The 27446-nt window shown below is 38.7% G+C and overlaps 1 protein-coding gene across 1 annotated transcript in view; it reads right to left on the reverse strand.

Annotated features, from left to right (window-relative positions):
• Window positions 1–6538: 6538 nt before the first annotated feature.
• cckbrb (cholecystokinin B receptor b) overlaps window positions 6539–27446 on the reverse strand; it is a 30641-nt gene continuing 9733 nt past the window's right edge. The window contains exons 2-5 of the mRNA XM_085249296.1: window positions 26035–26286; window positions 22263–22524; window positions 17474–17601; window positions 6539–14305 (exon numbers count right to left, since the gene is read on the reverse strand). Coding sequence (XP_085105422.1) covers window positions 13767–14305; window positions 17474–17601; window positions 22263–22524; window positions 26035–26286 — 1181 coding nt within the window. The 3' untranslated portion in view covers window positions 6539–13766. The remainder of the gene's footprint in view (window positions 14306–17473; window positions 17602–22262; window positions 22525–26034; window positions 26287–27446) is intronic.

Consider the following 27446-nt stretch of genomic DNA (forward strand, 5'->3'; position numbering starts at 1 on the left):
TGGAAAAGAAGTTGTCAAATTCTTTCATTTCACAAATTAAAGTAGCTGGAACACATCTATAGTCTAGATGCAACATGCAAAGGCTCCTTAATGGATTTTAAAGTAGAGGTTAGGAAAATAAGCCCCTTCTCTCCTGCGGCTCGCTTTTAGCTATGTGGTAATACTATCTACACTGAGTTCCATCATGTCGATGGAATTGCTGTACTCTACATTAAACCTCACTCTTGTCTCTATCTCCGTGGCTCTCAGTGCTCTGTCAATTTTTCCATCCTCCCTTTAATGTTGCAGAGATGGGAGTCCCTAGCCAACAGCATGAATCTTTCTTCCTTCTAACAGGGGTCCTCTCTCTTAAATCCTGAAGATTCCAGAGACAGTGATGTAATTTACATGCAATTTTAAGATTGTAATATCCATTACATTTTTTTTTTCCTTATTTTTTTAAGGGACAACTGAGTTTTCTTTAATTCACCAGCAGCATATCAAGTAAATCAGATGGAGATAATATGGAGAAACAAACCTGCTAGAACTAAGGCAACGAAGATTGTAGACAATTTTCAGTAAAACATCCACAGAAACACTGCACAACAGTCTTTCTGTTTATACTGTCTGTTCAGTAGGGTCATCTAATCTTAATGCACTCAAAGTGGTCAGATAAAAGTCTCAAAAACACTTTTTTTGCCTAAAATTATGGATGTAATTTCCACATCCATAAGCACACTAGGGTCTAAGTAGAGGTCTGTTCAGTTGTCCATGTTTCTGTTGGCTTCATATGATGCTAGTCATCTCATCTCCAAAAAATATCCTGAAAAACATTTAGAGAGATCCTGTGTGAAGGAGTCCTTTTCTACCTGCATCTACCATTTGCCTTTCAATAAATATAAGGATCAAAGCAAAACTTCTCTTTCTAGACACAATCTATTACAGCTGATCATCAAGTGGAATCCAAGTGTGCGAGAACAGATAGAATCATGGTGTCATTGCATGTCTGTGGAGGATAGCCAAAACAATATAGATATAAACAAAACAAACGAACTTCAAAAAATTTTTATATTAATATAGATTATTTTATTGTTATTCTATCTATCTATCTATCTATCTATCTATCTATCTATCTATCTATCTATCTATCTATCTATCTATCTATCTATCTATCTATCTGTCTGTCTGTCTGTCTGTCTGTCTGTCTGTCTGTCTGTCTGTCTGTCTAAAGCATAGTGTGTGTGCAATTGTTGGTTAGGGTTATTGGTTGGTTAAAAAGTAATATTGTGCAGTGTACAATCCCTTTGATATGACTGGCAGACATAATACACATTCGCTATTATTTGTCCAAGCTGCCAAATCATTTTCCATGTCTGGCAGGATGCTTGCATCCCACCACAGTGACATAAACAAAGGATGTCATTTCCACTTTTTATCACAGAGTTTGTTGCTATGTTCCTGAAATAAACTAATGAAATGTTACATTGAAAGAAAGTCTACTGAAAGAAAGACTCCCGCAAATGCTATGTGTTTCTCTTTCTTTTATGTTTTTCTCTGGGGTGAGGTGTCAGGGTCTTGTTTTTGTGTTTTTTTTGGTGGGGGGGTTGTACATCTGTAAACTGCAGGCTGCACTGCAAGTGATGCAAGTCACATTTCTATATATTTATTGCCTGCCTGTATCCATCAGTCTATGATTTTTAGATTTCTGTCAGTTTGTCAAACCACATGGTAGTTTTTCTGTTTGTACCTCAAACAGTAACAACATATAAACTGCAGTGTATACACTAACCTTTTCAATTTGGATAGACAAAAACACATTCAATGGGGTCAGCATGAGCAGTGTGTGAGAAACATTACTTCATCTGCTCCTTCATAAGAAGCTTTTGTTGTATTTTTTCATAGATACAAATCTAGTTTTTGAGTGGTTAACAAACTGAGACATGCAAAATTTGTAGATAAAGTCTTATTATTATTTTTATTTCTTCTTATTATTTGCAAAATAAATTTGATGATTAACTGTTTGAAAAGTAAGTCTGGTAGTAGACTTAATAACTAATGAGTGGCCCGAAATGGATTTTTGTACTGTCAGCCAACAAAGCAAATACTCTGCCCAGAACAGTTAGTCCCAACAAGTGGTCAAAACACTTTTCAAAGGATCCCAACTGATTTTTTCTGCTAAAATGTCACATCACAGCAAGATAAGCAAACCTGCCACATTTTCATCCTCTGCTTATAAATGTATTTCCTTTTTGAAAGATCATGTTTTATAACTTTCTGAATTGGTTCAGCGGGCAGTTTTGTTCTGCACTTACATGACCGCTAATGAAAATGCCCAAATCATTAGGATTCATTGTAATTGTAAAACACGAGTATCTGTACACAGTTTAGTTGAAATTCATCTAGTATTTGAGCAGATGGGTAGGTGCAGTCGGTCAGTCTTCTTTTTGGTTCGTGAAGACATTCCACCTTTCATCCAAGAGGTTTCTTCAGTTTGATCTCTTCAAAGGGACAACCCCAATAGGAATCAAATACCTGGTTCTCTTCATCAGTCCTCTGTCTTTTTTTCTTCACCCCCCCCCCCCCCCCCCCAATTGCTCAAGACTAATATTTATACGTACTCAGAAGTGATAGACCTGAAGGTACAAGTGGGAATGACAGAAGCTCCACTCTGGTGTGGATGAATAAATAAATAAATAAAATTAAAAGCTTTTCCAGCTTGTTAGCCAGAACCATTACTGTGCTACATGAGTGGTATTTAAATGAATGGGGAAGACTGTATTTTCTCGTCTGTCTGTCTATGATTATGTAAGCATAAAGTCACCTAATGATGTCATTGGTGGTCAGTGGAGGTCTTTAACCACATTTTGGTGATTTTCTTCACATGGAGCTGTGCATGCAAGTGTTTTTGTTGAAACATTGCAAGGTTTTATCCACTGAAATCACCAATATTAAAAGAAAATATCATTTGTAGTACCTAATGCATATTTTGAGTCTTTACACTCTCACTTCTTAAAATCTTTTTTTAAATATCATGTAATCTGGACTTAAATCAAACGAAGCAATGTTCTGTAGCACTACGAAACACTCTAAACATCATCCTGTAGCATTATGAGTCCTCTGGGAAGAGGGAGGGAGTTTCTATATAGTTGATTAGAATTTTTGATTTGAGCAAATAAGCACTAATGTATCATTATGACATTTGGACCAGTGTGGAGAGAACAAACAGGCAGTCCAGTTGTTTGCATGATTAGATTATTCTGTGTCCAAAGCATTAAAAACCGTATCCATTTGATCATACCTTATTTGGCTGCACGTCTTTGAATTCAGTTCTCAACTACACAGAAAGCCGCTAAACACAGCGTCCGCATTATGGATCTGTCCGTGTTTTACTTACAGTAGTAACAGACGGCACTACTGGGAGATCATTTATGCATGAAACACAAAGCTGTGTTATCGCTTTGTTTTGACGTCTTATTTTGGCACTGTGTTGTGTTACAACAGGTCAGACATAATTTATACAATATGTGATGCTGTGATGAAACAATTCAATACTGATAAATGTCCTCATTCTCAAGCAGTCTGCAGGCACAATGAGCTTAGAGTGATATTTTTGATATGATTTTTTGGTAATATTGTGAGATATTGATGGGTAGAACTGAGCTAAACCAGTGTTATACAGATGTAGAAAAAAGGTTTTTCTTCAATATGTTGTTGTGTATGTGTGCACATATATGTTTGTATCTAAAAGCACCTGACTGTATATGTATACCATAGGCACATTATATCACAAGGGACAACAAGATAATCTAATATTGTAGAGGAATAAAAAAGTAAGAAAAAAAGTGAATAAAGACAAAACATCACCCAAATGTACAAATGTGCCCGAACACATGGGATTATGCCAGTCTCATGGCTCCAAGTACTCAAGACATATACAGGCCCAGTAGTCACACTACTTGTGGTTAAATTGGGAGGTGTTGTTTCAGCTTTAAAGCTGCCCTAAGGGATGAGGCTGACCTTTTAGAGTAAGCATCTGATGACTCCCTATGGACAAGCCCATGCTCGTTTAGATGGAGTCTTTACATTTTATTTAGTTAGTTATTCATGCAAGCCACCTTGGGGGAGTCAGGCAGTCTGTGACAAATGCGACCTTTTATACCTGAACTGCATTAAGGTGATGACTGGAGGAAGAAGAAGGCTGTCTGTTGTTGAAACCATGTCCCTGTAATGTAGTTGCTTAAAGCCACTAAATGATCTTCCATCATTTTGAAAATAGGATTAGTTCATTATCCAAGGACACATTTGTGTATTTATTTGTCTTTTACATAAATAAGCCAACTACTGCTCAGGAACCCTTAAATCCCAATTAAAAAAAAGACATGTCTTTCAGTTTTTGTGTCTTTTTCTTATCCCACTAGAATAATATTTGTACAAAAACTCTCACACAGTCTGCAGCACATGAGAAAACACTGGATGGCTGAAATCTCTCCAAATGATTTGTGGCCTAAATGCTTATTCATTTCTAAATTAGCCAGAGGTGCTTATTCTTGTCAGGGCACCAATATCCCTAACAAGCACTTGCTTAATAAATAGGCATCCAGGGCACTAAACTTTAGGATGACACTATTTTGGAGTGAGTACCTCTTCATGTACTCAGTTATTTAAAATGCTGTCAAGAGGCTGCAGATCATCACTGAGAGTGCTGTCTATTAAAGGTGCTAAATGAGGACGTCTCTGCTTGGCTTTCATGTACAGAGTCTATTTTTATACAGATGTGATAGAAGGTTTTTGTAACACCATTTTTTTTTAAATAGGAGTGGATTTCAACCATTCTGTACCCAAGGCACCTCCAAAAGTCATGCAACAATTTTAAGGCATACCTCCATGCCATCTGACACATCATCAGTTGTTCTTTTCAACCGTATATTGTCACAGAAAGGCAGCATCTGGATGAAGCACTAATGACACATAAGAAAACAACCTTTATTATCATTTTCTCTTAATCAGATGAGTACGTTTAAATGTCATTCTTGAATGCAGTTGCAGTAATAATGTATGGTTGACATCAAATACCCAGCCACACCAGTGTGCCTCACCCGTTGGCCTCACCACACCATTTGGGAACCACTGTTTTTTAGTGCATGAAGATTTATTTATATCCCATGTGCTGGCTGTGTTGTGAGAGAGGCTATACAGGTAGGTAAAAGAGCCACCATTAAGCTTTCCATTAAGACCACTCTGATCAGAACTACCAAGGAGGCAAATAATTGAGGTGGGCAAACGTCTGTGCACTTTACCTTCTCAAATTTCAGTGCGACTTCAGACCTAAAAGTTAAAACCAACCAAACCTGCACAGTGAGGCCTAGAATGACTCAGATGAAGCCTTCCTCTTATGCTCCTTTAAAATGTCTGCTAATGTGTATAAACTATCACTTGCAATTGTCATATAACACCAAATTCATTCAAGAATGAACAAGACGATATTATTTGACATATAACCTTTATTTGGATTAGTAGACATTGCACATAAAAATCTAAAGCAATTTACAACCATTAACATGACGAAATTGTACATGCATATTTAACACTGTGTGTACATTAGAAATACAGGGAGTGCAGAATTATTAGGCAAATGAGTATTTTGTCCACATCATCCTCTTCATGCATGTTGTCTTACTCCAAGCTGTATAGGCTCGAAAGCCTACTACCAATGAAGCATATTAGGTGATGTGCATCTCTGTAATGAGAAGGGGTGTGGTCTAATGACATCAACACCCTATATCAGGTGTGCATAATTATTAGGCAACGTCCTTTCCTTTGGCAAAATGGGTCAAAAGAAGGACTTGACAGGCTCAGAAAAGTCAAAAATAGTGAGATATCTTGCAGAGGGATGCAGCAGTCTCAAAATTGCAAAGCTTCTGAAGCGTGATCATCGAACAATCAAGCGTTTCATTCAAAATAGTCAACAGGGTCGCAAGAAGCGTGTGGAAAAACCAAGGCACAAAATAACTGCCCATGAACTGAGAAAAGTCAAGCGTGCAGCTGCCAAGATGCCACTTGCCACCAGTTTGGCCATATTTCAGAGCTGCAACATCACTGGAGTGCCCAAAAGCACAAGGTGTGCAATACTCAGAGACATGGCCAAGGTAAGAAAGGCTGAAAGACGACCACCACTGAACAAGACACACAAGCTGAAATGTCAAGACTGGGCCAAGAAATATCTCAAGACTGGTTTTTCTAAGGTTTTATGGACTGATGAAATGAGAGTGAGTCTTGATGGGCCAGATGGATGGGCCCGTGGCTGGATTGGTAAAGGGCAGAGAGCTCCAGTCCGACTCAGACGCCAGCAAGGTGGAGGTGGAGTACTGGTTTGGGCTGGTATCATCAAAGATGAGCTTGTGGGGCCTTTTCGGGTTGAGGATGGAGTCAAGCTCAACTCCCAGTCCTACTGCCAGTTTCTGGAAGACACCTTCTTCAAGCAGTGGTACAGGAAGAAGTCTGCATCCTTCAAGAAAAACATGATTTTCATGCAGGACAATGCTCCATCACACGCGTCCAAGTACTCCACAGCATGGCTGGCAAGAAAGGGTATAAAAGAAGAAAAACTAATGACATGGCCTCCTTGTTCACCTGATCTGAACCCCATTGAGAACCTGTGGTCCATCATCAAATGTTAGATTTACAAGGAGGGAAAACAGTACACCTCTCTGAACAGTGTCTGGGAGGCTGTGGTTGCTGCTGCACGCAATGTTGATGGTGAACAGATCAAAACACTGACAGAATCCATGGATGGCAGGCTTTTGAGTGTCCTTGCAAAGAAAGGTGGCTATATTGGTCGCTGATTTGTTTTTGTTTTGTTTTGAATGTCAGAAATGTATATTTGTGAATGTGGAGATGTTATATTGGTGTCACTGGTAAAAATCAATAATTGAAATGGGTATATATTTGTTTTTTGTTAAGTTGCCTAATAATTATGCACCGTAATAGTCACCTGCACACACAGATATCCCCCTAAAATAGCTAAAACTAAAAACAAACTAAAAACTACTTCCAAAAACATTCAGCTTTGATATTAATGAGTTTTTTGGGTTCATTGAGAACATGGTTGTTGTTCAATAATAAAATTATTCCTCAAAAATGCCTAATAATTCTGCACTCCCTGTAGAGACAAACCAGGAGAGATAAAACCCCTTTCAAACATGCACTCCTTTTTACCTGCCAGGATCTAAGTGTGAATGAGAATCCCAACTACTTTTTCCATTAAGTTAGGGCAACAATATCAGAGCTAGGGACAGAGCAAAGTACAATACATCCATCCATTCGCTTCCGCTTATCCTTTTCAGGGTTGCGGGGGACGCTGGAGCCTATCCCAGCTGTCATATGTTATGTTTGAATTGGAGGAATGATGGCATGCCCTCACCTTAGCAGATTAATGAAGGCAGTAATATTACATGTCTGAAAAGGGCTGTATTTTGGATCTGCCAGACATGAGGATCACAAGTTTACTGAGCCGCTGCAGCAGCCTGAAAACATATTCAACATATTTAAAATATACTAATGCCGATCAGATGATCCTCATGCCGAGAGAGAACATCTGTTGTGTCTGACAAGTCAAAAACAATGAACCGCAGCTGCAATGACAATCAGAGACTCTGCACTGTCATAAGGGAGGTACCAAGGGAACCTCCTCCATCTAGAGCAAAAGCACGAACGAAAAAATTACGCATTTGCAAACTGCAGTGTCACAGCAGCACATATTTGTTAAGACAGCATCACAAACAGTAGCCAAGAAACCCAAATTAAATATTCGTCATAACTGTTTCCACAAAGTTGTCACTGATGCAACAAAGAGTCACAAAAAGTTATCTTTCATCACCATTTACCACAAACAGAAAAGGATTTCTAGCCAACACCTACATTTCTCCGTATAAACAACATTCACCATTATCCATATTATTTTCCAACACTGCCAAATGCTTTCATCTTCAGCTCTCATCTTGCCTCAAACAATAGTGACTCACATGTACACACAGCAAATGTATGAATTACTCATTCGCATACACACACACGCACGCACGCGCGCACACACACAGCTACTGTATTCTCCAAATGCTCTTAAGGCAATGGTGGCCTGGCAACTGTGACTATTCAAGTAAATCTAAATGCATCTTCGTATGCATCTCTAACCCTTCATCTCTGTTCACCCCATAGACGCCTACAGCCTGAACGAGTTGCTGAGAAGCATGGGACACGACTATTTATCACCAAGAGACACGGTCAGCAGTTTCCCTTACAAAAACATCACAAAACAAAGAACAGTTCATTGTTATATGTAAACACTTGACAACATAGAATAGTGTACAAGCTAACTCTGCTAATTGCGCTTGTATTTGCGTGACGCTAAAAGGGTTTTTTTTATGCCTTCACATGTTGCCGCTGACATTCACGTCAAAATAGCTGCACTAATTCAAAATCTGCCCCCAAGACAGTAAACATCAACACTAATGAAACTATTCCCAGAATACTTAACTTTCAGACAGCACAACCTTTAATCATATTGTACAGCTAGATTTCTGTGCTCCACATAAATCATACTGATAGCAAAAATCACTAATACATATTTAATACACTGTAACAGTGAAGACTATATTAAAACATAACTCATTTTGCAGCTTGCTGTGCACGTGATGACTGTCTGTTCATGTTGATGTTTTCCACAACAAAGATGCTTGTGACAGCTTTAAAAAGGGCAGCAGTGTGTTTTTCTGTGGTGATTTTTGTTTCAACTTTTTTCCTTTTTTCCTTTAAAGATCTTAAACTGTTTGTTATGTCATAAATGAGCTCCTTGCTTTATAAGATAATGCAATTAAAATGGCAAATCTGGTTTTGCAGTCTGGCAAAGATGATAATGTTTCCTGGCGCTCCAGACCTTCTGAGGCACCAAACGGCCCCAAATTTACAGTATAAATTCTGCAATTCAACTGATTATGATTTACAATCAAATATAACTAGTCAGGGAATGTCCTTCATGATTAGGGCGACAACATTAGTTTGCTGTTTTTATTTCTTATTTTTCTCGGGCAAAATTGAATGTATAAATAATCTTTACACACAAACACACAAATGAAGTAAATTTCAAACCCTCATTATAATTTCAAAGAAATCCTTTGAAGAATGATTTTCTCTGGCTTGTTGTTAAAACATTTATTTGAATGAATGATTAAAATCTCATTTAACACTAGTAGTTCAATTGTACCTCTATTTCCTCACAATGACTTTAACCTTGCTAAACTTTGTAAAGACAATGCACAAGACACTTAAGAAAGGGTTAGGGGACAGATGCTTGTCTGGTTTCATGATGAAAATATAGTTCATTTATAGTTACTTCAGACAAAACATGCTTAGATACATGTATGCAAAATATCAGTATTTCGCTATCCTTAAATCTCACAGCTCTGCTGTCATTCTACACCTCATCCTGCCAAGATAGAGTTTCTTGTCCAAGTCCCCACCTGCTTCATCTTTGCTACCACCACCAGCGCCAAGACTGAAGGAGTTCTACCTCCTCCCATCATCCATCATCAGACGCAGCTTTGCTATGTAACTTCACCTGAGTCTAATTGCCAAATAATTTATAACTGAAACTTTGTATTTCAATAATTCCAATTTTCAATTCATCCAAATATTCATTTATCACTGACTATGGCTGCTGCTGCTGGTCATTTATATGTATTGAGCTATTTAAAATAGAAACAAAAACTATGTTAAAATGCCTTATTGTGTCATTATTATTATTTTTTTTAAAATAATTAGTTATCTTAATGCTGAATGTGATATTAATCATAGGAAAGCCAAGATTTACATATCAGTTGGGAATCTGGACAGACGTTTATTTAACATTCAGATAACCGAGATTGAATTTTGACATTTATTTTCTTATCAGCATTTTACGGCTGGAGAGCAGATTTTCCATGAATGCCCCTGCCTCCGCTGCCCACTCAGGCAAATTTACTTCTCAGGCAGCTTTGCTTGCACTAAACAATTACAGCACTGTTCAAACTGTCAACCACGTGCACCAGAGAGTCCCTGTGCAACACCTGTGGACAGTATTCTTATCATTCTTCAGCAGCATTTCCCCTGAGCACAACTGCACCATGCGTCAGCTACACTAGTGTCAATACCCCAACATTTATTGTAACAAATGGCTACACCTTTATATAAGGGAACCACTCTAAAATGCAAGTAGCAGCTAGAGTTCATTGGAGAATTACCCAATGTCATGTATTGCAGAGACATGTAGTGAGTAAGGCTGAAGAAAAAGCTATTGTCATGCATGGAGCAGGGTATGTGCCATCATCATCCATGTTAATAAGAAGCTGAAGCAAGAGGAGGCGAGGATGGTAGAGAAGTCAATCAATGCAACCACTTACAGGTTTGTATAGCCTTTATGGAGAAGAGGGGGATGTGTAGCTGGCATGATAATTAAAGAATGTGTCACATTATAAAGGCCAACCCATTGACTGAACATGATTGATTACTCAATCTAATACAAGTCTGTGGTAGTGCATAAAACAAGAACAACATTTCTACTGTATGAACAGTGCTGAGGCTGGATGAACAGGCCATAAAAAACACATTGTTCACACTTACTCTTCTTCACACTGACATTTAGACTGTGTGTAAGTGAAATTTACTAATGAGCGGTCCAAGCACAAACTATTCGTTATCACAGTTATTTTTAGAATGAGATTCATTTTCATGGCCAGTTTTAATTGCTGTGAAGGGAGAAAGCAGTATTTATTGGCATCTGTCCGTAATTGGTTGCGAGCAAATTCATAATTGAGCTGGAGTGTGTGTTTGTAGCTGATGGATGAGATGCAGTGGGCTGGGGAGTGAGGCATAACAACCTCTTTGACACTGCAGGGAAATAAGTCTGTTATAATTCTCCAGAACAAAAGTGCTCCTCTAATGTGGGAAACACCACCAGCAGATGCATAAATATCTCCCGTCTGCTGCTCAGTGCAGCGGCAGATCTGTGTTCACAAGGGAGGAATGTCTGCTTTACAAAGATTTAACAATGAGTTTGTCAGATCAGACTGAAAAACATAATTCCTTTTTCCGTGACATCACTTTCATGTGCATACTTTAGATCAGAGATATACATACAAAAGCTAAATGTCCCTGTGGAAATCAGTAAAGCTCAAACACTGTCAGAGGGGTAGATGAATGTCTGCCTCTTGAATTTCAATGATGATGGGGCCTGAGCGTGCACAGTGACACATGGAGGATCTCTGTAATGTTCTGTTTGTCAGTTTGTCCATGTGAGATCAGAGTTGTCTCAGTAAGATTTACTAGGCTAGTCTGGGTGTGTCAACAATATTGTCATTTGCTATATTTTCCATTATACATGCTGAGATTTCAGCTGATAAAATTATGTGCCCTAAAGTAGCTCTCCCACTGTAGGACATACATAAAAGGAAGTGTGCTGTTGCTCTCTCTCTCGCTCTCCCTGTATCTCTCGATAGATAGATAGATAGATAGATAGATAGATAGATAGATAGATAGATAGATAGATAGATAGATAGATAGATAGATAGATAGATAGATAGATAGATAGATAGATAGATAGATAGATAGATAGATAGATAGATAGATAGATAGATAGTCATGACATGAATATCACATAACAACCCACACATTTATCAGCTGCCATGTAGCAATTTATAACATCTGGTGAATATTTGCAGCTTAAGAGCATTCCAGAACTTTTAAACTACACTTCTAACTTCAATAGTCAGAGGAAAAATAATATTTGGTAAATATAATATTTAGTTTTCAGTGGTGATAGTCTTTGTTGTCTTCATCCCACCTGGTGCTAATGCCATCATTATCAAACAGCAGCGCATCCATTCAGTCACCCGCATGTGGGCAACTTTAACCACTGGTGTCTTAAAACAGTACTCCCCAACTTCTATCAGCATGTGACATTTGCAACATTTGCTGCTAGAAGTAGTCAAAGTCAGGAATGAAGACGATCACAGCCCGAAGAGGCTCAATCACAGCTACAGGACTGCTTTGATCACACAACCTGGGATTTATTCAACCAAGCTGGAGGAATGCTTTTTTATATCACAAACTGTGGATGACAAGCAATGTCCAAACACTCTTCAAAAACCACAACACTTTCTTCAGAACATGTGACAAAGCCTGTTACAGCAGAGCAAGAGCCAATCTAAAAGAGTGGAATAAAGATGATGAAAAGCGCCTTCAAGAGCAGGACTGAGGACCACCTGATACATAACGGCTCCTGGAGGGTTTGGCAAGGGTTACAGCATAAAATCACCGTGAATGTGAATCAATGTGAATCACTGTGGAGGAGCTAAATGGTTTCTTCATCCAGTTTGAGGCCACAACAGACTCACTGCAGGAACAGGATGTGGGATATTTGCTAAGGTCAGACATGTGCTAAGGAGAGTACTCCAAGCATGTGCTAACCAGCTCACTGGGGTATTAGAAAAAGTCAAGTCAGGCACTATAATTCCTTTTCCCAAAAAGCCAGTCTCTGTGGACTTGAATGATTATAGATCCATTGCACTTACTGTATGGCTGTGATTATGAAATGCTTCAAGAAGCTTGCCAAGCATCACATTAAAAGCCGCCCCTCTCCCACACCTGATCCACATGCTTACAAAGCTAAGAGATCCTCAGAAGAGGCAATTGCCATAGCAATCCACACAGCAATAAACCACCCAGAACACCGAGGGAGCTATGTGACTATAGCTCTGCATTTGATATCATAATTAGAGACATTTTAGTCAGCAAACTATAAAACTCTCTTCATGTGGAAAGGGCACAAACATTCAAGTTTCTGGAGGTCTTCATATCTGAGGACCGTAAAATGTAAGGACAGGATGCTGATGGTGGCCTACTGGGCAACAAATGAGAGGCTGGTAACATACTGCATGTCGGCGTGGTATGCAGGCTGCAGATATGAAAGTACTCCAGAGAAAATCACTGGGTGCCCCCTCTCCCGTCTGGAGGACATTGCCCATTCATGCTACCTGAGCAGAGTTGCCAACATCATCAAGGACTTCACTCACGCAGGCTTTTAGCTCAGTTTCTTCTCTCATGCAATAAAAATCAAATGAGAAAAAATAATAAAAGTGTGCCACCCATCTGGCTCCTCTGCACCCGCACTTCATTTATTAATGTACATACAGATTTGTATATTTTATACAGGTTTTTAGACCTTTATTTATCCTAGATTTTATTGTACGTCTTAGTTATAATCCTGTATTTTAGGGGTTTTTTTTACGTTGCACCACAGAGTAACATCTCAGTTTCCTTGTATATATTTACAATGACAATGAAGGCCATTCAGTTTAGAAGCAGGCACTTTGTCCACAAGGCAAATGTATTATCAGCATTAACACAGACAACCAGCAACTGACTGCAAAACATCAAACACAGTTTTAAAGTTACATAGCAAATCATGGGTTTGTTGTTATAGCTACATAATTACTATTTAGTTATAAAGACTGTCTCACATATCATGTAGCCAACCATGGAGGTATTCACACTTAAGACTGGGTTTCTTAAGATAATCGATATATAATTTTATTCACAGTCATAAATGAAGCTTCTATGCTGCTACATCACATGGCATATTTTTTCACTTCACATGAATGTCCCTATGAGCACGTGTTAAAAACAAAAAGCTGGGGGGATGTTGGGTCTCGTGTTGCCTCTGTAGCTGTCTTTTTTGAATTGTTGTGAATCCATTTCCCTCAACAGGTTCCCATAGTGCTGACAGTAGTGTAACTAAACTTGGACATGGACGCACCTGTTGCCATAGCGTCCTCCTCATTGTCCCGAAGCCCACGATGACGACGCCGATGGCAAGGCGCGATGCAACATGAGAACGTGGCGAGCAGAGCTTTGCGGAAGCGTGTGTTCATGAAGCAGTAAATAATCGGGTTGACGCAGGCGGAGGTGTAGCACAACAAATGGATAAAAGCGATGGGGGCCCCTGAGAGCGTCTGTGTGGCAGAGCTTTCATCAAAAGCCCGCCAGGTGTTGACACAGTACAGTGGCATCCAACAGACAAAGAACAGGACAACAATCACCACCAACATGCGAATGACTCGTTTTTTGGCCTCTAGCTTGGCTTCTGATGTGTTGCTGCGTGGCCTCTCTGCCTTGATCGCCCTGCCTGATGCAGCCATTGCAGACATCTCCATCGTGTGCGGCCGCTGGACTGCAGTCACATAGCAACCGTCTCCATCATCGCTGCCAGCAGACACAGTAGAGGTCAGGCCATTTACGTCTGAAATGACAAACAGGGTGAAAGAGAGAGTATTTTGGTGTTAATTAAATGCAATAAAAACAAATTCTCAGCCAAGTTCTTTAAAACCTCATCCTCTAATGTTTGAGCGGTGCTCCTGCTTTGTGATACTTTATGCCTTTTGTGCCCTTTGGGGATGGGTCTGGATTATATCAGAGGCAAATTAAAATTCAAAACACAAAGACATAAAGGACAGACACTACTTGAAGGTTTAAGTGAACTGATGCCAAACCACTGGAACAAAACAAAAATACAGAACATAATTAAAACAATAAAAATACTGGATATAGGTATTATTCCAAATGATTGCACACTCAGTAGCAATGAAAATATAGACATAAAACTGTGTATTACTTTAAGAATCCATCTGTCTGTACTTCATGTCGGGGCCTTCTTCTGGCATGCTTTAAATCATTTAACGACACCTCTGCACCTTATAATGTTTTATCCTATGAAACTAAATTGCCACGTCGTTGGAAGGAAATTACATCAACATAATGAAAAAAGCAATAAAGTCACAAACATCCTATAATGGAGTGCTGTATCCACTTGTGATGCCTTCGGCATTATTAAACTTTCAGACATTTACAGCACTTGATTAATGTTAGGGAAAAATGTTGTTTCCATTTAGAGAAGAACGAGTTTGCAAATACCTGAAATAAAAAGTGCTTGTTTACATTTTTTTTAAAATCATTTAATAACCTCAACCAAACAGTTTTTTTCTGAATACAAACCCATGGCTTTGTGTGTCCAAATGATTCCAATCACCGACTGCATTAAAACTAAAATTTGAAAATCAATTTAATTGTGAAGGAATACATTTTCTACAAGTCAGCGTTGTTAAACATAAAGGGTCTTGATATCAGAGTGATTCTGCCATCGCATTAAGAATAGTTTATTCTGGGAAATCATCTTTTATCCTGCAGCCAGCTGACTGACTCCTGTGTAAGGTTATTTTGGAGTCATTTAAAGAGCAACTTCTTGCCTTCATAGATGGAATATTAGCAAGTAATTCTTACTAGCCTATGTGGGTATTACAATTCAATAAAGCAATTTGAAAACCTTGCTTTTCCTCTATAAAGAAATAATAAAAGAGGATTCAGAATTAAAAGCCTCAAGGTACCACATACAAACAAGATCTGGTATTGTAAAGCACCTGCTGGATTATTAAACACATTTCATAGAGGCAGTTTTGCAGTCTGTGAGGTAAGATGCAATTTTTCAATCTCTTCTCCTCCCCTGTTTGTTTTTAATCCATATTGTTTTCCTCCAAAAACTCTTTTTATATTTGTACAATCTCTTTCTCTCTGAGAGCAAACAGATGGTAATGTCCATGCCTGCAGCTGCCAGCCAATCCATCCTCTAATGGAGCATCAGCAAGGACAGTCGGTGCTGCTATCACCCCAGACACGAGTTTGTATTCCGATAAAAGGTTATGTTTCACTTAGCCTGCGCACACTATATCAATTGTAGCACTAATGAAATTCTTGTAAAAATCCTCATAATTCACACAAACCCTGTAGAAAAAAAATGTAAGGTTCGAACTTGTTTGGTATGAGCTGATAAGAATTGTGGCATTCAGTAACAGAGAGTTTCATTCAACAGTGAAATCAAAACAAGAGTAAAGTCAATTAGAGAGCACTGACTGATCTGACTCATCAAGCCTTCAACTAATCCAAAATGCTGCAGCAAGAGTCCTGACAGGGACTAGAAAGAGAGAGCATATTTCTCCTGTTTTGGCTTCCCTTCATTGGCTTCCTGTTAAATCCAGAATTGAATTCAAAATCCTGCTCCTCACATACAAGGTCTTAAATAATCAGGCCCCATCTTATCTTAATGACCTTGTAGTACCATATCACCCTATTAGAGCACTTCGCTCTCGCTCTGCAGGCCTACTTGTTGTTCCTAGAGTATTTAAAAGTAGAATGGGAGGCAGAGCCTTCAGTTTTCAGGCCCCTCTTCTGTGGAACCAGCTTCCAGTTTGGATTCGGGAGACAGACACTATCTCTACTTTCAAGATTAGGCTTAAAACTTTCCTTTTTGCTAAAGCATATAGTTAGGGCTGGACCAGGTGATCCTGAATCCTCCCTTAGTTATGCTGCAATAGACTTAGGCTGCCGGGGGATTCCCATGATGCATTGAGTTTTTCCTTTCCAGTCACCTTTCTCACTCACTATGTATTAATAGACCTCTCTGCACTGAATCATATCTGTTATTAACCTCTGTCTCTCTTCCACAGCATGTCTTTTATCCTGTCTTCCTTCTCTCACCCCAACCGGTCGCAGCAGATGGCCGCCCCTCCCTGAGCCTGGTTCTGCCGGAGATTTCTTCCTGTTAAAAGGGAGTTTTTCCTTCCCACTGTCGCCAAAGTGCTTGCTCATAGGGGGTCATATGATTGTTGGGTTTTTCTCTGTATCTATGAAGCGCCTTGAGGCGACTTTTGTTGTGATTTGGCGCTATATAAATAAAATTGAATTGAATTGAATTTATATCATATAAAAAACTCAATTGAATTACTCATAAAATGTCAATGTACTAAAAAAAACATCTACTTTGTGTTTGTTTTCGGAGTCCATCGTCTATTCGACTATTTTGTGCTTTTAACTGTTTAGTGAAAATACTAAGTATACTCTCTGTATACTGGAGCTACACACACAGATGAACTGAAATACAGGACCAACAAAAGTTCTATATAAACATTTAATATGAAGACGTTTTTTACTTCCTTTAACAAATCATTTCGATGAATATTTTTGCGATTCAGTTTAAAAGTGTAAAAAGTATGAATACAAGTAAAATTATTGTTATGGCACATTGATTCACCTGTCCATGTATTGAATTACTGCTCTTTTTCTCCAAAACATAAGTGTTAATATGCGTGTCCTTTTTATATTTATGTATTTACATTTATACACATTTGCCTCATTTTATATGATAGCTATGCCGTATGTCGTGTGCATGCTGTTATGACAACTGAGATTAATAAACCTTCTCTGTTTCTGATTCCGATTTAAATGTTGTAGTTTTCTCTGTTTTTTATTGTTGTTTTCTTGGAACCACATGGCTTTCTGGAACATTAATTCAAACTTACTATTTTCTTTATGTTTTCTTTTATGTTTTCTATAAGTACTGTAGTGTAAATGGCCTCACCTGAAGAATCTTTTTTATGGCCCATTTCAAACTGGATGCCTCGATAAAGTTCTCTCGAGATCAAACCGTAGGCCACGATCATCATCACGCCTGGAATGGCGAACAGTACAAGCAACAGCAGAATGTACCTAAAAGAGAGACGAGAAGTTTAAAAATCCAACCACAGTGGACAAAAAAAAACAATAACACGTGAACTCCGTGTACTGAGTTGCAGTCTGTATATATCTTATGAGTAACGCATTCATCACGTGCTTTGTATGTTTGCCTGTTGGTTTGTTGGGTCACAGCAAAGCATTGCATTTGAGCATTTTAACATCCAACAAGCTTGTTGCCTGGACCAGAAATAAAAACACAACTTGGATAAAAATGGAAACAAGTAAAGACAGTAGTTCTGGAACAAAATTCATAGCAGTTGTACATATACAGCATTATTACATGAGCGGTGTCTGCTAATGGGTCGCGCCACACTCAGGTTGAAGGCGGCTCTCAATTACACACCTGCAAATGTTACAGTGAGTGAATTTAACAAAACAGGGATGTTTTCCTGTTGGCAAAATCTGAACACTGATGGAAAAAAATCCTTCTTTCCAAGGATTTTTTTAAGTGGTCTCTTGAGGATTAGTTCTCCAGGCTTTCTGAAGGTCTTTCAGAGTTTGTCTTTGGTACTTAATGAATCTCTTTCTTTCTTCTGTTCTTTCTTTTTGTTAAGCCAGCAAATACCTACCTATGAAAAGGAATGTAACTCAAAGAATGAACGAATGTTGTGGCTACACATAACAGACCATGAGCAAAAAAAACCCCATTTTAAATTATATCTTTAGGCCTTTGTTACAAGCAGCCGTGTTGCAAAAGCATATAATTTGTTCCCATTTATTTGGTTGAATGTATGAAAAATGCCAACGTTAGCACAGTTTGACAGGCATAAATTAGAAGTTTGGCACCAACAAGGTGATTGCCAAAGATATTAGTTGAAAACTTGTGCAGTTTTGGAATGTCCCTCACAAAGCCTGGAGACTGAAGACTACTTATAGAAATGAAAAGAAAGTAAAATGTTTGTTTCTAAGCTCATTAGAATTGTGCAAACTCTGTTTTTTCCTTATGTGCTGTATTCCCATGTATGTTTGGTCATGTTTCAATCAATCACTGCAGCTATTTCTCATTTCCCCAGCAAAATATAAAGAAATCAGGCTTGAGACACACAGTATTGTGTGTCTAAATAAAATAATAATAATAATAATAAAAGTCTTGCAGGGAGACTGATGAGATAATGTCTCAAGTGGAGATTAGACCAATGACCTTTCCATTTTTAACAATTCCCAAGGTACTCATCTAATCAGCCATTTCATGAAGAAACACATACCACCGAGGGACGACTGCACATTAATATTCCAGAGGTTTATACAAATACGTTCACCATTGTAGACACACACAGTGAGACAGGATTATAGTTTTCATTGAGACACACAGAAAAGACATAGATACGCTTTAAAATGTATAATCTTTTTATGTGGACTGGATGTTTTGAGGCCATTTGCTACATAAATTGAAAATCAAATGAAATGGGATCTAGCGCTCAGTGAAAGATTCACAAGGTGAAAACAATACCAGCTCTGCTGCTGCAGCTGCTTCGCTCTGTGGGTCAAATGTTATGATAATACATCAGAGACAGTGGGAGCAGAATTTATACCCAGAAGAGAAAATGAAATACAAACGTGACAAATCAGACACAAATACAAAAACAAAAATAATGAGCACACAAAGATAATCACATGGTCGCCTGAAATTACATCCAAAGCCTGTTTTATCATAATTCATAACAAAAACACACTGAAGCACGCTCTGTTGTCTTCACCTGTCCTAATGGTTCCACATAAACATTGAACAGACATAGTTAAAACAGGCTCCAGGTCCAAACATGGAAGTGAATGAGATATTTCAACACAGAGTGGCTTACTGAAAGGACACAGAGACACACACACCACTCATAAACACACACAGTTCATCTAAAGTTTATTACATTAAAAATCACTTTGTGATTGCAAGTGTTGTGAAAGTAAAGAAGGAAGGATGGTCCGACAGCGGGCTTGATGATGAAGTAAAAATATAGCTGGAAATGTGTGTTTATAATACGAGTAAAATGTTCAAACATATTTCCTATGAAGAAATAGGAACTTTTAATCTTCAGTCTTATAGTTGCCAAAAATATTGTTGCATGGAGTTAATTTAATGCCTGACTAAATTAAGGCTATGTAGCATGACTGAAATTTCATGGTATATTAGACCATCCTGAGTTAAAACAACTTCCACTGTGTGACTGCGTACCATATCCACTCATGGTGTCTATGTTCGTTAATCCAGGAGACATCCTTCTCTAAATTTCAGAGCATTAATGACTTTTCAGATATGTTTTGTTGTTGTTTTTCTTATATTTTTTATCAAATATGCATACAATAAATATATTACCTCACCATAATGTTAAAGAAATGAAAAGTATAACAAATAAAATGGTCTACATAAGAGACACTGATTTTGATCTCTTTGTAGTCTCTTCTTATTTTTCTCCCGCACTAGCTCATTAGGTAAGAATTAGAATTTGTTATAAATACAACTTAAAACAAATGTCACAGTAGTAAAAGAAGACATCAACTTCTACAATTACCCTAGCCATAGCAAATAAAATCTTGTATTAATCAGTAAATCAGAACTTTTCATAAAACACTGCAATGATGGGTCTTGGTGCTGCAGGTGTACTTGGTGTGGTATGTAATTCACTTATTACAAGGTGTTGCTTCACATAATTGATTTGGCAGAGTTTTATGTCCCTCCTGTCACAATCCCAAAGGGGATTTGTATCTCCAGCTGGAATCAAACTTGGCAAGAGAATGTGTGGATACTATGGGCACTTGATACATAGCTCATATACACACATATATACACATGGATACAAAGGCTTTATTGTTATGAGGAAAAATAAATAAGTCGCCAGCAGAAAAAAAATGTTGCAAACTGACAAAACAGAACATTTGCCAGTTTGCTGTTCTGGAGCATTCAGACGTGTGCTAACACAATGCCACAATGGACTTCCCAGCAAACCACCACCCCTAAGGTTAGACTGTAGAACAGGGGCCCCAACTCCAGGCCTCGAGGGCCGGTGTCCTGCAGGTTTTGGATCTCACCCTGGGTCTATACACCTGAATCAAATGATTAATTCATTACCAGACCTCTGGAGAACTGCAAGACATGTTGAGGAGGTAATTTAGCCATTTGAATGAGCTGTGTTGGATCAAGGACACATCTAAATACTGCAGGACACCGGCCCTCGAGGCCTGGAGTTGGGGACCTGTGCTGTAGAACAATCAAGAATATTGTGGCATGGACTTCCGGAGCAATGCCCTTTGCACAGACAAGACTAACGTGAAGATTTTTGCTACATTTGGCAAAAACCAAACGCAACATATCAGCACAAACATCTCAGTGTCATGCTGCACAGCCACGGGAACTGGGTATCTTGCGGTCATTGAATTGACCATGAACTGCTCTGTATACTAAAGTATTCTAGAATCAAATGTGAGGCCATCTGTCTGACAGCTAAAGCTTGGTTGAAATTGGGTCATGCAACATGACCGTGATCCCAAGCTCACCAGCAAATCTATAACAGCCTGTCTGGGGGGGAGAGAAGCTTTTTACGTCACATTACAGAGTTATCCGAAAGTAATATAAGTGCAGAAACGAAGTTTTTGATATTAAAACTCGTTTTTCAAGGTGTGTGCTAAGTTTTTCATAGAACTGAAGATTTGTGTGAAAAACTTTCTTTACTGAGTTTACCAAGTTGATAAGGGTTGAGGGTAAGGGGTAAGCTGCATCCACAGTGGAAGCGATTCATTCGTCATGTTTCACTTTGAAGCTTAAAGGTGGTTGCTTCCAGGTTCCTGTTGCCTAGGTAACCCCTCTAATGTATTTACGATCAGGTCATATGTCAATCAGATCTTATTCTCTCATTTGCTTACCTGGAAGTTCAGAGCACTTTATCTCAGATCTCATTCACTTTGCACTGGCATTGCATGTTACAGATTACGGGCCATTAAAGGAAATTTCTGCCAATTTTTTTTCTCATAATTTTAGAATAAGAAAACAAATTATTCCGAGAACTGTTTATTTTGTGTAATGTATCTAATAATCTATTTTTAATTCATTGTAACTTCATTTAGTTTGAAAATGTTTAGTTGTAGCTTAGTTTTTAATAGTGCCAGTGCTAGTTTTAGTCTTTTTAATTATATTTTAGCTATTTTGTATTGCATAGTGTACATGCCTCTGTGTTAAGATTTGCAAAAATTAGTACAGGTATTTTAATAAATACAGACTCACAGTGTTGTAACACATCAATCAATGCCTAACCAGGCAAGTTGCAACGCAAACTATAATAACCCTGGTCATCGGCGTAACTTTGTGCTGAACATTGGGGGGGGGGGGGGGGTCATGATCTCTGTCTAAATAAATAAATAAATCTGGGTAAATTCCCAGATGAGTAAACATGCAACTATTTTGCTGGTGATACCTGAAACGAGTAAAGAAAATCAACAGCCTATTTATGCAAGATTATTCATAATTTTATTGAGGGGGTTATATTGGTTGGGTCTGACTATTGGGGGGGGGGGGGGGGGGGGGGGGGGGGGTCATAAGCCCCTAATGCCCCTGGAAATTACACCCTTGACCCTGGTGATGGGTGAAGAGTATTATTTTGAACATAGCACTCATGATTTATGTTACCAAAGTGAACCAAGACACGCACCAGGTCTGCTCCGCAGTTGCGACAGGCCACTTGTGGCGACACCGGTGTGCTGTAGTGTTGTCACGGCGCGGAAACGACTCCAGGTGACTGATGATCGGATAGGGGATCATAATGATCAAGGCCAGCACCCATGTGGCAGCAATCACCCGATAGGCGTGCGAACGGGTCTGCCATACCCGTGACTTCAGGGGGTTACAGATGGCGCTATAGCGCTCAATTGCTATGGCAACCAGGCTAAAAGTGGAGATGCTCACGGATATGCCTGTTGGAAAACAAACAAAAAAGTAAGCAGGTAAAATACTGTGTTCTTGCTATCTTGTATCTAATGACATCTTTTATTGTACTGTATAAACCTTTATTACTGCTCAGTGCCAAAAAAGAGTTTGGACCCATAATAAAAAAATAACACAAAGCAAGTAGGCTATTATCTGCAATCATAACAAAAAGCTGCAGTCGGTGGAGACGTGTTTGCAAATGAATATAGTGTGAGGTGGAGACAGTTATCTGAATCATGTGGTGGAGGAAATCATGCTGGCCTGAGCCACAGATTTGATCTGCCATCCCTGTAGTGACAGGGCAAGACGGGAAATTACTCTTCACCTCTCTTATCCAGGTCTTCAGCAAGAATACACAATACAGACTGAGTGTGTGTGTGTGTGTGTGTGTGTGTGTGTGTGTGTGTGTGTGTGTGTGTGTGTGTGTGTGTGTGTGTGTGTGTCAGAGAGAGGGAGCAAGAGACCCTTAGGTGCACTATGGTTATATACGAAGGAAGCTTTAGAGCATCCCCCAAGGAAGCAGGAGACAATCCACCAATAGTCTCCCCGTAGGGTCCTTTTCTTCAGTGCACCTTAATGATGGCTGCCTTCATAAGCTTTACATGAGCCTTCTTTTCTCTTCAGTTCTCAAATAATTCTGGGCACAAAAGCCCTCCTGTTCTTGTTTGCTTTATTTTTTTTGACATATTTGAATATCAATAATTGCATTGGAATTTCTTATGTTGTTAACATAAAAATGTTATGTCCTCTCCTTTTCCAGGTATCTGCGTTACAGTACATTAATTAACTACTTAAATGAAATAAGCAACCATATTACACACTGAATTAAAGACTAAAGCTTACCTCCATCTCATTCCCCCTTCAAATTATTTTAAGAGGCCATTCTGTAGAAAATATATACTTAAACATTATGCTTAACTCTTTCCACTCCGTGGACAAATATGTTTCTGCTATTTGTGCAAACGCAATTTTTCAATGGTTGCCAAGGGCGGCACATTCACTCATTAAATTGTGCTTCATTTACTCTATGTAGCAACCAATTTGGTGGAGACACAGTTGAGAATTCAGGGTCAGTAGCCCCAGTCTAATCTTGATATTTCATCATCACATTTTATCTTTAAAGATGTAAAATTGCGCGTTTGTGCTCCAGGTTTTTTCTTTTTTTTCAGTCTGGGTTTATGAAGACTTGTTTTTTGAATTTTTAAAGAAGCTCTCAAGTGTCTCTTGTCTGTAGAAAGCTCTAGCCTCACAGCTGTTGAGCTGTTTATGAAGTGAGGGATGGTGCATAGGTGGGAATGTCAAAAAAAGGCTTCAGACTGAGCGGGTTAGGGGCACGTCATCCTTGTTACAAACAAGTGAGAATACGTGCCACTTGTATAAGCTGAAGGTCAAAAGGTGAGAGATCCTAACCCTCTGTCTGCTATTGCTCCCCATTGTCTTCACAGATTTTATTAAGGTTAAGTGAAGTACAGGATTAGAAAGCAACAGGAACACTATAGTCAGTGCATCTGAATGGTGTCTTCATTTAGTATGAAACCACCAGCTGCCACTGATGATTGTTTCATTTTCTAATATCCATCCATCCATTCGCTTCCGCTTATCCTTTTCAGGGTCGCGGGGGGCGCTGGAGCCTATCCCAGCTGTCATAGGGCGAGAGGCGGGGTACACCCTGGACAGGTCGCCAGTCTGTCGCAGGGCCAACACACAGGGACAGACAACCATTCGCACTCACATTCACACCATTCACACAATGGCAATTTGGATTTTCCAATTAACCTATCCCCTCAAGCTGCATGTCTTTGGACGGTGGGAGGAAGCCGGAGTACCCGGAGGGAACCCATGCAAACACGGGGAGAACATGCAAACTCCACACAGAAAGACCCCGGCCTGATGTTGGAATTGAACTCGGGACCTTCTTGCTGTGCGGCAACAGTGCTAACCACCGTGCCACCATTTTCTAATAATCCAAGTTAATTGTTTTCCAGGTAAAATTGACTTAGCTTTGCAGTCAAACTCGAAATGTAATTGCTTAGATTTAAAATAGCAAATGATGCCAAATCAGCTTGCATCAGACAAAAAGATTTTTGCTTTTGAAAAATGATACATAATCAATGATTACATGATACATGATTATAGATTTTCTTTTGTTTAAGCCATTATTTTTGCCTTTGCGTTAAACTTTTTAAATACAGTTAATTTGTTTGTTTTTGTTTTTTCTATTTCTGGTTGCAAAGTATTCCAAATCTGTGGGCCCTTAACTGTAAATGATGACTGACCCAATATCCTTTACAGATAACTCGATCACCATTAACAACTCCCCTCAGAGCCCAACTAATTTACCAAAAGCCAGAAAAGTAATTCCGTAGTGAACTGAAAAATGTATCTCTTTATAATCTGCAGACAAATGTCTGATGAGGAAAGAATTAAGAAAAGTGTCCAGGCAAGCATGAATGTTGCCTATAGTAAATGCCATAATTGGAGAAAATGATGTTCTTTTATTCATCCTCATCCTTTAGCCGCCCCTCCTTGAGCCTGGTTCTGCTCCAGTATTCTTCCTGTTAAAAGGGAGTTTTTCCTTCCCACTGTCATCATTCTTGGGGGTTTTCCTTTTCATTTTTCATTATTATAAGGTCTTTACCTTACATTATTAAATGCCTTGAGGTGACTGTATTGTGATTTGGTGCCATAAACATAGATTTGAATTGAACTAAAATGTAATATTTACACACTGCTTGCTAACAAATGACAGCATCTTTAGCTTTGTAATTATCTGTAACCTACTGTCGCTGATTTAGATTTCATACATTATTAATATATATATTGTGTATTCATTTATATAATTCATATATCATTAATACTGATTTTAAATGTTGTTCTTGTAAATATGAGATGGAAAGTGACTCCCATTAGTCTGGAGTGAACTCTAAATTTGCAGATATTTGCAGAAATTTGGAGCAAAGTTACTGAAAGTTGCTTCACATTCTTTAGTTTCATGGCATTAAAATGGCTTTTGATGATTTGCTATCCTCACCACAAGCTTGAACTTTAACACTGTTCACAGAAAAGCCCATACAGGCGCCCTGAAGAAATTCCCATTGGTAGAGATACTTTTAACCTCCATCAGAAGGTGTCTGACCTCTCATCTTATTGCAAACCACCGATGTGCGACTGTGCTGCTTAAAATTCAACTGAATCAGATTTATACAGCACTTCATAGCAGTTCTTCTGTATCAGCTAAAAAGATTATCACCAACATTGTACCAAGGACATTTGTACGTACATTATCGTTCTGTAAAACACAGCTATATTTACAATGTATGTCTATATATGTCTTTACCATAGGGAAACCTAAAATTTATGGTACAGATAGATTAAAATGAAATAAATTGTATCTCTCCAATAAGCTTAGCTAAGAAAATTTAAGAAACTAAAATGTTCCTAAAATGTAAAAAGGTAGCTTCCAAATATCTGAAATCACTACACCCCCTTTCTCTCACCCATGAGGTAGGTGACTATCTTGCACATGGCAGCTCCAAAGATAAAGTCCTTAAGGATGCTGGGGATGAGGTTGAAGGGCATGCAGAAGATGGCCATCATCAGGTCACTGACGGCAAGAGACAGCAAGAAGGTGTTGGTCACGGTGCGCATGCGCTTGTTGACCGTTAGAACAACAATGATCAGCAGGTTTCCGAATACACTCAGGAAGAAGATCAGCGAATAGAGCAGGATCCGAAGTGTGTGGTCTTCATCTGGTAACAAAAAGAAGAAGAACACAGGGAATATTAGCGTGCTAAAGTGTTAGTCTGTTTTCATTCAGTGGTGTACTCTTCACTTTTTAGCTTCATAAAGCTGTCTAATTCTCGCTGTGTTTATTAAGTTGTAAAAGTCAATGAGTGAGCAGGGTCTTATCTGCTAGGATTTGTCTCTTAAAGGTGGAACGTCTGATTGTGCAGCCAACAGCAGTACAATTGGGAGTTGTTACTGTTAAAATATTATTATTATATTGTAATGCTTTGCACAGTTTTTATTACCTTTAAACTGCGCTGGTTTGTTTGTAAAATGTTAGATGCTATTAAGTGACAATATGCCATGGCCACAATGAAGGACATTACAGTGTCGGTGACTGTGTCCAAACTGTTATGGTGTGAAAAGTGTCCTGACAGTTCAATTTATCCCCAGCTGAAAATTTGCAGAGTGGCACTGCTCTGTTTCCTGTCTATAAACACTGTGTTGGCCAAAAATTGTTGTGGTCCAAGAGCATCAGCAACAACAGAGGGGACCTTGTTTTTACATCCAGTAGTGGTCTCTTAAAAATCGTAAAATATTGATCATATCATTGATCACAAAATATAAGAGACACTATTCGTCAGCATCTCTTGTATTTTGTTTTGAGATTTACTTTGTGTCTGTTTATTGCCTTGGTTATGTTCTTCTGTTTTCTGTTCCCCTCTTGTTCACATTTTCCCAATTTGCCCTCAGCGTATAGCTCCTGTTCTACCTTTGTCAGTGTGCCTGATTGGCCTCATTTGTGTGCTTCCTGTTGTTCCTAGAGTTTGTGAATTTTGCTCATTTTGTTTTGTGGACTGTGGACTCTGACCTAATCAAAGGTTAGGTTTTGTTTAGCTTGTCTTCCCTAGTTTCTTTTGGCCCACTTTTGGCATAACCGTAAAAATTATTGCAATGAAACAAAAAGTTACATGGATTTAACCTTAAGTTTTAATCAATAGAAGACAATTGTGTATCTACAGAGTGATGGTGATGATAATACAGAAGAGGATTAGGGCCACTGGGGGAAAAAAAAGTGGGTACGTCTTTTTTTTTTTCTTTTTCTGAATTCTGAGAAAAAGTCAGAATGGTGCAACTGCATAAAAATTATAGAAAGTTATGCTAGGAAAAAGGACTAGAGTTG

This window comes from Mchenga conophoros, linkage group LG16 (genome assembly GCF_057382185.1).
Source record: "Mchenga conophoros isolate Kocher_MC1m ecotype Shallow Benthic linkage group LG16, M_conophoros_male_GT1.1, whole genome shotgun sequence".
Taxonomy (NCBI): Eukaryota; Metazoa; Chordata; class Actinopteri; order Cichliformes; family Cichlidae; genus Mchenga; species Mchenga conophoros.